Source organism: Podospora pseudocomata (assembly GCF_035222375.1).
Source record: "Podospora pseudocomata strain CBS 415.72m chromosome 1 map unlocalized CBS415.72m_1, whole genome shotgun sequence".
Taxonomy (NCBI): Eukaryota; Fungi; Ascomycota; class Sordariomycetes; order Sordariales; family Podosporaceae; genus Podospora; species Podospora pseudocomata.
In genome coordinates, this window is record NW_026946363.1 from 1,721,778 (window position 1) to 1,732,494 (window position 10,717).

The 10,717-nt window shown below is 53.3% G+C and overlaps 2 protein-coding genes across 2 annotated transcripts; one reads left to right on the forward strand and one right to left on the reverse strand.

Annotated features, from left to right (window-relative positions):
• Positions 1–93: 93 nt before the first annotated feature.
• Positions 94–2,843, reverse strand: QC762_107600 (uncharacterized protein). Its single transcript, XM_062885166.1, has 6 exons — positions 1,745–2,843; positions 1,584–1,638; positions 1,436–1,515; positions 1,108–1,370; positions 748–1,039; positions 94–686 (listed from the first exon to the last, which is right to left on the reverse strand). Exons 1-6 carry the CDS (start codon positions 2,191–2,193, stop codon positions 419–421), a joined length of 1,407 nt encoding a protein of 468 aa, XP_062748113.1. The 5' UTR covers positions 2,194–2,843; the 3' UTR covers positions 94–418.
• Positions 2,844–6,439: 3,596 nt separating this feature from the next.
• On the forward strand, positions 6,440–10,555 carry QC762_107605 (uncharacterized protein). Its single transcript, XM_062885167.1, has 3 exons — positions 6,440–6,807; positions 6,863–10,418; positions 10,489–10,555. Exons 1-2 carry the CDS (start codon positions 6,666–6,668, stop codon positions 7,195–7,197), a joined length of 477 nt encoding a protein of 158 aa, XP_062748114.1. The 5' UTR covers positions 6,440–6,665; the 3' UTR covers positions 7,198–10,418; positions 10,489–10,555.
• The last annotated feature ends 162 nt before the right edge of the window (positions 10,556–10,717 follow it).

The window sequence follows — 10,717 nt, forward strand, 5'->3', positions numbered from 1 at the left end:
CGAGAAAAAAGGGATAGCGAAAAAAACGAGGAAAATGAGCCCCATCCAGTCGAGACCAATAGAACACAACACCACAAGCACCCACCCACCTACCCCCTCTCTCTACCCCTCTGATGACAACAAGAGAAAAACAAATATCCATTTGGTATCACCTCTGAGCCTGCAATCATAATACTTTTTCGCACAAAAACAAAACAGAAGAACGCTATCGCACAAAAAGAAGAGAATAAAAGCACAGAAACATGAAACCGTAAAAGTAGAACGTAAGATCGCCACCAACCGACTCAACAACACCCTAACCCCATGATGTCCCCTTCTTTCCGGACCACTCTTTACTCCTCACTCGCCCTCTCCTCTATACACACACAGAAACTCCAACCTCAGCTAAACTTCCCGCGAAAGACAAGCCCCGGGACACCTAGTTACCATAATCATCATCATCATCCGCATTGCCCTTCTTCTCGTGCCCATCCTTGCGAATAGGGATCTTGATGCCCTGGGTAGCGAAACACTTGCTGAGCGGCGTGCTCTCGCAGACACCGGGAAATTTCTTGGCGGAATAGACCTGGAAAACCTCCGAAAAGACCGCGGCCAGCACAGGGGCACTTCCTTGGTTGACGACGCCGTTGGCGCCAGATCCGGGGTTCGACATGGGAATTCCAACGTTGACAAAGGAGAACCGAAGACTATGGTCGAGAGGTGTTAGTATGATAAGGCTTCCGAGATTAACGGAATAGTCCAACCCACCGGAAGCAACCCTCTGTCCTCACACTCAAGTCCTGAAGCACAAACCAGATGCCAATCTTGTCATCTGGGTCGTTGAGACGGAAGGCACTGGCGGCCAGGCTCCCAATAAGATTTCTCGTAAACATGCCTGATGGCGCGGTTCCGCCGATAGACATGCGCTGCCCTCCGATGCCATAGGACGGTTCGAAGACGCGTGGGGGCCCAAATCCATACGACATGCCCACTTCCTGGGGGTAGTCTCTGAAATAGGGGGCCTGTCCATAACCGCTGTTGGGAGCGCCAACAAAGCCGGCTGTGGTCTCGAGTCAGCAGAAAGAACACTTTAAAATACATCAACAAGTCTTGCGGATGATTACGCACCTCCGTATGCTGGTTGCATCCCATAAGGACTGACGGCTTGTCCGGGGGGTGGGTACACCTGCCCGTATCCCACATCCCTCGGCGGGATGTTGGAGGGCAGAATGTTTGAGTATGCGGGTGTTGATTCCATCTGAGCATAGGAAGCTGGCGAAGTCGAAGAGATGGAAGGTGAAGCTGTCGTGTGCCGAACAAGATTGACCTCCTTGAGCGCATGTTCGTCCCACAAGTCCACATTCAGGACATACATGCCATACTCGATCTCGCTATCATCCACACATAAGCACTTCAAAAGTCTGACAAGGTTCTGGGCAAGACGACGGTAACTCACTTGCAATCAATTTCTTTGCCCGTGTTCTCGTCCGTCACAATCAGTCGTACACAGGGTGGAGGGGTGATGGGGCGGCGGTCCTGTTCAGATTCAGTGAGCCGTCATGCCAATCGCGAAGGGGGGATGTAGTCCAACAACACAAGCATACCTTGTCTCCAAAACCACACATTCGTGCACGTTGTGGCTGTTGCACAACATCGAGGCTGTCGCAGGTCGGATTAGTATTCTCCTACCCACCAGACCGGAAGACAGTTCACCCCAACACAGCATGAAGCAAAAAAGGACCCGGCAAATAAGATGACGACTTACGTGTATTTCCTGCCCTGGGCGTCTCGGGAAGAGAAGGGAATCAGGTTCTTCCTGATCTCCTCCAGCTGCTCGGCCGTCAGTGGCGGACGTTCCTGGCCCCCCGAGCCTGACTGAGGACTGGCTTCACTCGCCGGGCCGGGCGGCGGAGCTCCTTGCGCCTGGGCTGCCTGTGCCTGAACTAGACCGTCCTGGAAGGATGGAGGGGGCATAGATGGGAGCGGCTGAATCTGATGAGGCGGGTAGGATGACACAGGGTGCGCAGGTGGGTGCATCTCGGTGGAGTAAGGGCTTTGGTGCTGCGGGTGCGGGTGCTGGTGCTGGTGCTGGTGAGAAAGTGGGTGTGGTTGCTGGTGTTGATGGGGATGTTGTTGCTGATGCGGGTGCGGATGCTGATGCGGGTGTTGAGATGGATGCTGATGCATGTTGGGGGGGTAGGGTGGTTGATTCATCTTTTGCCAGATTTTTACAATATCCGTCTTCGCCTCACTGTCCTCGACACTCAGGCCAAAAAGCTTCCAACAAAATTATGGACAGTGTGTGTGTGTGCGTTCTGCTGTTCTGTTTTGTTGGTGGTGGTGGTGGGAGGTCGTAGCTCGGTGCAGCGCAGCGCAGCGCGGAGACAAAAGTGGGCGCGGCGGGCAAGTCGCGGTCCCGTATGAGGGGCGGGCTGTGCGACTGGGGTCTGAATGCGGCGTGGACAAGGTTCTTGTCTGGTGAGGTTGTGTTGCTTCGCAAAACCTAGCTAGGTTGCCCTCTGGCTGAAGATGGAGCTTCAGGTACCGTGCTGGCTTCACTCACTGTCACGGGTTCGGTGATGTGTTCAACTTGATTGCTTTCTTGCTGGGTTCTGGTGGCGACCAAGGTGACAGCTCGAGGGCGGCGTCTTTGGACTTATATACATATGTCAGTCAGTAGCGGTAAGCTCCCTCACACCCCGGCAGAGTCTTTTCCAGCCAAAGTGAAACAGTAGAAGAGCTGTTGATGCGAGAGTCTTGCGTCAAGCTGGGTAGCTGGGTGCTGTCAAATGCATGGGGCCCCGTCCGAGATCGAGTGGTGTGGAGATTATGATTTGGACGGACAAAAGACGGTGGGTGGCCGGGGGAGCTGGGGGCCGGCAAGCTGGGCATTACCCCGGGGCTTAAAGCTACTTACAAAACTAGAGCCCTGGAGCTCAAGAGGCGGCCCGGGGGTGTAAGAAAAGGTCTCCACCACCCTGGACCTTCACACTTCTCCCCTTTCCGTACTGGGCGTGTTGTACTGATCCGGTACCTTCTTTCAAGAGGTCCTGATGTGATATGATATACCCCGTCTTCGGTTTATACAGGAGAGACCCCATCATCACGGTGTTTAGTCCCTTTCCTTGGCGCAAAATTATTTCAGCCGCAAGTTAAGGGACTGACTCTTCAACATGCTCTCAATATCGCTTCTTCCCTCACAGTTGCATCACTGCCGTCACAAGGGCCCTTCCATTCAAGTTTGTGTCTCGACCCTGCAAGACGCAAACCTGGTCTGCAACGTTCTCCAAGTGAATGCTATGGAACTCGGAGATAGTTTTGACTCGCCCGAGTTGCTGGTATTGAGCTGGCACAGACGGCGCACTGTCGTCATCCTTGGTTCTTTGTGAGTGAGGTTCCGTTCCCTTGCAAGCCTACCTTCTTGGAAACTTTCGATGGCCGAGGAGAGAGATCATCAGACAACAGGAAGGCCGGAATACACTCACAGACCTCCTGATGCCGTGAGCCCGGTCGGGTCGAGCTGGAGAAGTTGGAGGTACATCAGGTACCTCTCAAAGACAGTGCGCAGAACCCAGGACACAACCACAGAAGCCGGCATGGCCACCCACCTTCGGCACGGTGTCTGTGTGTCGTGCACAGCGGGTGCGGGAAAAGGACTGGGGGGGTCCCCAGTGTGTCCCAGCGAGCTTTACCGGGGTTCTGTTCGCTCAACCAGCTTCACGGGTGGGGTTGAGGTAATGAGAGGTACCTCGAGGCCACCTCAAGGTCGCAGCTTGGAGTTGCTGTGCAGTCGCGGCTGCCATCTGGACACCCGCATGTCGGAATCATCCCTCAGGTGTTGACACTGTGCCGTTATTTGTCCAATTCTGCTCTTTTTTTCTCCAGGTTTGAGCCCTAATCACCCAGCTTTGGACGAGAGTGTGATTGTCTCGAGTCGTCAGACTAACAGACCTTGAACCTAGAAGTGGGAAGAAAGTGGGGTTATGGCGGCACTGCTGAATCTGATACCGTAGGGCTGACGACGACAAGACTAGCAGACATCACGACTCAATGTCGTTTCCCAAGAATCTCAACACTGCGATTATGCACAGGCTGCGACAAGTAATGCGCGACACTCAACCTGGCTCCGAGGTGGGCTTCTAACCAGCTTCCTCACCGGTACAGCAACATGAAGCTGGCCTTGCCGCCCCATTGGCTGCTCAGAATCCGGTATATGGCTCCACGGGGGCAGGTGGGCAATCCCACACTGTCGGTTGCCAGTCACAAGATGGTGTTGGTCTAAATTGCAATTAAGCTCCCGCTGACATCCCTGACAGCTTCATCTATCCACGTCCAGCAGAGGCAGGTCCTCATAGCTATTCTCATGCCCCTCGGCCGGGTTCCGCTGCTGACGGATGCCTCGGGTGCTGCCACCAGTTCCCCTCACCTCTTTCATCACTACTTGGAGAAGCAACGCACTATGCTGGGGGTGTGTGTGCCTCGTGAGGGGTTCGTGAGCGTACAAGAGCGGCGTAATCCCACGGAAAGCTGGCGGCGTTCCTATTCGATGATGAAGACGAACTCTCTCGCAATCTCACTTCTCAAGCAAATCGAGCCGCCTCGTCGAGGAACCGCGCAGACGCGGTCGCGAGAAAGATAAGTGTGACCACCTCCTTCAACCATGAATCCTTGTTCTATGAGGCTATAATTCGTGCGACATAAAGGTTCACAGCTTCCTTCCACCCAATCAGAGAAAGTTTGGCAACCACTTGGACCTGTCTGCAAGCGCACATATTTCGAGCTGCTGCTCCGTAATCGCCGCAGGACCCCCCGCAGCTGCCAGAGTTGAGTCCAACATACAATCTATCAGCTACCTGGTCGGGTCGTCCTCGATATTGGGCCCCCTCATCTAGACATCTTGGTTCGGGCTGCCAGGGAAGAGAGATCAGCTCTCGATCCCCAGAAGGCGACCGTCAACGGCCCGCTATTTTCCAAGAATAGCACTGGCCGTAATGATACCGTATGCTGGAGAGCATCTCGCGTGACTAGGGCCAAAGTTCCTCTGCTCACCGTGACAGAGACGGCAGGTCTAGAAGAGTCCCTCCACCAGACCTATATTGCACATCTTCCTATCCTTGACTCTAGCCGCGGCACGGAATTCGAACTTTAAGGCGACGGTCTACCCTCTCACTGCCTGTTCACACCATCACGACGGCGGTAGGTGACGAGGGGCGTCCCGAGAAGTGTGCCAGGCACTCTACAAGTTCCAAAATTGGGGTAATAAATATTCGCTTGTCAAAGGAAGCATTCCAACACAGTGCTGTTGCACACTGTCTCCATTGACAAAATGTGGATGGATGAGGTGTCTGTGTGGCGCCAGGCGGGGGTCACTCAGGCAGTCACTGACAGGCGGCTGCACAGCGCCGCAACGACAGCGGTGCCAGGGCACGCTAAGCACATCGTATGGCGCCTTCCGGTGCCAAGAATCATCAGGTTTGGAGATCCCCCAAGCAAAGAACCCCAAAGGAGGGCCGTAACGGCCACAAACGGTAAACTCGACAGTTACAAGAAGCCAAAAGCGGTCGTCTGATGTCCCGGATCGCCAGCAAAGCACCGGTGCACCTGCAGTCGAAGCGTGCGTCATGCAACCTTGTATTGTCTTTTTACAAATCACTCGTCTCGCCTGCCCGTCACCCGACCGCGTGGGATAGATGGAACTGACAGCTGAAGACGGCCTCGCCCACCGAGCCACGGACGCCATGGAAAACCAAGTACAGACAGGACAAGAGATATCGTCAGATGCGCCGACATCTCGGGTGCCACACACGACTTGCATGCAAGTATCCCTGCATGCGGCAGAAGACATTAGGAGGACGGCCAAGCACATGTCAGGATCCATCACTCGTGGTAGTCCACGCCCAAGGGGACGGTTAACGACGAGCCGACTACTCAGCCACCATCAATATCTTGAGATTTCAAGCGAGCGCCTGCATATCTTCAATCCACAACGTAGGGAGCCATGGAGCATAGCATCCTCCGCGGCTACGGGTGCCCAGCCTAATTCATGCTCCCCAATACCTTGTATTCACTCCAAGATGTTGACCCTTGAGATAGTCCCTAGGACTTTTTGTTCATGGCTTTTGCTTGGAAACACCAATTTCTACCAACCAATGACATTGTCTTGTATGCCAAGCCTTCGACACACCCTTTACCATGACTGTTGACAACCACCAAAGACATCTGCTGCCGCAACGCAAACTCAGACCCTTCACTTCATCATCTTCGATACCCGCGCTCTCCGGGTTTGACGTTAGCTGACGAGAGAGACGTTGGGCCTTGGCATGCTACACTGAGGGAAAATCGAAAGCTTCCAAAGGTTCCAGATCCGTGCACTTCAAACAGTCCGGGAACTCCCTTTCCATGCGCATTTATGCGACATCACTCAACCGACGCCAGAACCCGCTCTTGCGGCACCGGGTAACACATTGACATTCATCAGGCCCGGATATGTCGCGGTGATCCGAGATTTTCTGTCCCCCGCACAACCTGGGAACATCGCCGAGAGCCATGGTCAGATCCTCAAAGCTACGTCTCTCTCCCTCTGCAAAAAGCGAGCGTCAACTCGCGCCCCCGCTGCATTGATGAGAATCCAGTTTAGGCGCGGGAGGGTCGACATCCCTGTTTACCGGCTCGAGTAATGCGCAGATATGTACTGTGCAATACATACCTACATACCTACACATACCTACATACCTACATACATACATACGGCTTCCGATCTGCAGTCAGCCAGCAGTCAATCGACACCAGTACGTGTTTACCTCCTCTTGGTTTCATTTGGATTACTGGGTGAGCAAACTCCACCTCGTGCCGTCTCACAAGCCCTCACTGACCCGTCTGCTAGATAGTGTCTGGCTTGTAAGCCCATCCCAGATAACCCACTCGGTTCCTGCCTGCCAATCTGGGCACCGACTCGCAGTGCTTCTGTGGCCCTCATTTATCCCGAAGTTCTTATCCAGACACACCTCTACCTCTTCACGGACACCTGTCACACATCATGGGCCACATGGATCTTCAACGCACTGTTGGTCACGAGTAAGCTTTGGCAAACTGAGTTCTAGCCCCCAAGGCGTGGCCCCCTGTGAGCAGGATTTGGGCGTATGTTCAGGAGCCTACCCTCTTCAGGCTATACAATTCATCGAGCGGTGTAAAGACACGGCAAGTATCTTGTTTCTATAATTTATCGTTCACTTTCGTCTCTTCCCGCTTCCCGCTTCCCATTATTTGGGTCATGGTAAATGCCAACGACAAACACCCCATCGTGCCGCGGATTTTATCAAGGTATCCATGTCCCCATTGCTTTGAGGGTAGCTGCCTTGTGTTACTCCTCGCTCAGCGCCACAACGTGGGATGTCGGGTGTGGGAAGGCCTTATGGAAGCGTTCTGGGGGGTTCAACGAACAAAGTGTCACGGGCTTTAGTGATCCCCGCCCAGCTGGCTTATTGCCCTCTTGTCACTCTCGCCCTTGAGCAGAACGGCAACCCTGTCTTGATAAGAGGACCCCTCCTCATGGAGCCCACGCCCACTTTGCCACTCTGCTCTTTTGTTTCTCACTAGCAGGACACTGCAGAGGTGCCTTGGCCAAAGAGGAAGTCGTCTTCGGGACTTGGCTGCTCTGAATGGGGCCGGATTCGGTACCAGGATGGCGATTCTCTGGTTCTTGAGGCCGGTGGAGAAGCATCTTGTCCAATGGCAATCCCATTTCGCGGTGCAACCGCTGACTGACCGGCCACACGAGCCTACTGACCAGCTCAGGCTCATCCGACCACGACAGCTATAAGATCAGACAGCAATAGCAGACAGTAAAATGGTCTGGTGCCCTCAACGTTGGTGCCACACAGTGTGTGTCGACCTCCCGTTTTCATAGGCGGAGAGAGCAGGCATCCTGGTCTGTGGGATCACGCGCTGTGAGCAGCACCTCCTTTGTGGACAGGAGAAGCTTCAAGATGGTGGGCCTGGGTATGGATGGGTGCTTAGAACGCGGGGAAAATCATACCGCTTGCCCCGAAGATGAGGCCTCTGTGGTGACCATGCGGTAGAGGACCCAAGCAAGTGATGAGCGAGCCAAAATGCTCGATCCGGGCTGGGAAGCAACGGTCGTGAGGAGGGCAGACCGACAAGCGCGGGAGGCTTCCACCCAACAGATCTCAGACTCTGGGTCGACCCGCAGGTCTTGGTTGGTTTTGACCCAGACACTTCTCGCTCATGACTGCCGCATGGAGAACAAGATGGATTCATTGAAACAGCTCCAGTGGTTATGCTCGGTGACTGGTGAAGCAATGATGGTTGGGGTGGGTGTTTACGGTTGTGAAAATCCTTCGCCTGCGTCTGGCCCAAGTCATGACCTCTTTTGAGTCGTGGCAAACGGGGCGGGTGCTCCCTGGGGCACATGTCTCCCAGACTCGACAAAGTTTGGCTCACCTCCTATCTGGCGATATTGCACCATATCAGCCGCCCTTATCAGTTCAACGTTTGGTTCTGCCAGCTGCAAGGAACGGGGCTCACCTAACCCTCTCTATTTATATAGCTTTTAAGGCCACGCTTTTGCCATTATTATCATCGTTTGTTAGCCGAGAATATCTAGAATTTTGGGACTGTCTATAATTCCTACATTCTCAGCTATCGCACCGTTGCTTGTTTAGTGGTGGACTTCCCTGGACGAATGGAGCCTCTCTCACATAACCAACCAACTTACCATAATCGGCAAATTCCTCGCTTTTTTCTAAACATGACGTTCCTCCGAAAAAAAAAACCGTTGAGCTATCCACCGAGTCCGTGCGTTACTACTGATCTTCGAATTTGTAGCAACTACATCTGATCTGCATTAACGCAATGCTGCGCGCCCAGGCTGAACGCACAGATGCTTACACCCCACGGACGACGACGATAACCGAACTCTCTGGGTCTGACGGGAAAGAACTTCCAGAAGCTTGATGATCTTCATCACCTGGGGGGGAAGGGGGGGGATCATGATGAACGGCATGAAAGAGCGCCGAAGAGATGGTGCGGTGGTCGGCGGTCACGACATACAAGTTGGGTGAGGGAGAAGATGGGGGGTTGAGGTCGTGCCACCCCCTGGCCGAACGATTTACAATCATTGACTAGACTTTACCTTGATGAAGATCACACAGGTTTGGGTTGATGGTGACAATTCACTTATATTTCTTTCCTACATACTTACACCGAGGGCTTGCGGGGATTTTTTAGTGAAAGTGTACCACGTCGCCTAGCTAGCGAGCTGGGATTATCATACGGGTAGTGCTGCTCCGTTAGAAATCGACAAACTACACACGTACTCGGAAGATCTCCCTTTTCAGCCTCATAAGACGAGGTGATTTCCTGAATTAGGACATCGCGCACAGAGATATGCTGTGAGGCAGGTCCACTTTGGGACTCCACGATCGACGCCTGGAAACTGGAGACTACCTACTTTCTTGATTGTTGGACAGTTCACTCGGGAACGAGTTATGAGTGAGCACTCGGAATGCTACTCTCTTCTCTTGCCGATGAAGACGGACAACTAGATACCCTTCGGCTCGACGGAGCTTCGCACGATAGATCACGGCCTTTTTGTCACGAACCGAAACAGGAGGATGGGCATAACGCAAACGAATCGGCCCACCTCAGAGTCGAGTCTGGAAGATGGCATACCGAGCCCGAGGCCGAACCTGAGGCAGGTCAACTTTGGCGATACCACAGTCTACTCTGTTTAGATGAGTAACCTGATAGCCATCCTGCTATCTGTGTTCCGCGTTCCCTTCAACCGGATCTTCCCTTCACGGCACCACGGTCAGACTTCTCGAAACAAGAGTTCTGTCATCACCACCCACTTCTTGTTGAGTTCCGGCCAAGTCCATCATCGATCGAAACACTACCACCCACTCAACCACCCAACAACACCCAGCTTCTGGTAGAATAACACACGCACGAAACCACGACCACGAACAACCAGAAACAAAACCACAGACCCCCCACCCAAGCCCTGTCCTCAACGTCGTTCTCTTGCGGCCACCGGTGGCTATGATCTCTCTCCTCATACCGCTCCACCTCAGCTATGACGATGTCAAATCCGTCACCTACCTACTTCATCCATAACCGACCTCGTCATGAAACCCGAGAATACCGAGGTAGGGGAAACCATTTCGAGACCGCCACTATCCGAAAGGGTTGGACACAGACACTCGGGTACAAGGCTAAAGACAGATTGGGTAACTAACTCGATGCTATTTGAGGAGAATATGACGGGGAAAACAAGAAACAAAACAGGCGTCATCGACGGTAACAACAACGACACGGCCAGACTGATCTCTTGCTAGGGTGAGGGGGGTGGTGGTGACGCGATGAGATATACGGATCGGGTGGGCGTGTGTCCATGCGGAAGAGGGATGGTAGGGGAGGGGGTAAGTGATATACTTGGTTACTTGAGTGGACTTGGTTGACTTGGTTGACTTGGCTGTGTATCACAAACAGTTCTTCAAAGGGGTTGACGTGGGCTTTCTTTTGACTTGGACAGTGGCCGCCTGGTCTCACAGAAAACACAGGAAAACCCAACAATGGTAAGTTCTCGTAATCGAAAACAGAGATAGATGTGTAATGAAACCAAGACACAAAGAAGGCGGCCTATAAATCAAAAAGTGCCAGTAATTTCCCTCCAACTTCAGCAACTCAAGTTGTCTTCCAGCCCACCCTCTTCCTCATC

Bases quoted from the DNA above. Each gene is read 5' to 3' on its own strand.
- QC762_107600 (XM_062885166.1), bottom strand. From the start codon at position 2,193: ATGAATCAACCACCCTACCCCCCCAACATGCATCAGCATCCATCTCAA. The intron at 1,516-1,583 runs GTATGCTTGTGT...GAATCTGAACAG, and splicing joins TGTGTGGTTTTGGAGACAAG to GACCGCCGCCCCATCACCCC. The intron at 687-747 runs GTGGGTTGGACT...TCTCGACCATAG, and splicing joins AGGACAGAGGGTTGCTTCCG to TCTTCGGTTCTCCTTTGTCA.
- QC762_107605 (XM_062885167.1), top strand. From the start codon at position 6,666: ATGTACTGTGCAATACATACCTACATACCTACACATACCTACATACCT. The intron at 6,808-6,862 runs GTGAGCAAACTC...CCCGTCTGCTAG, and splicing joins GGTTTCATTTGGATTACTGG to ATAGTGTCTGGCTTGTAAGC.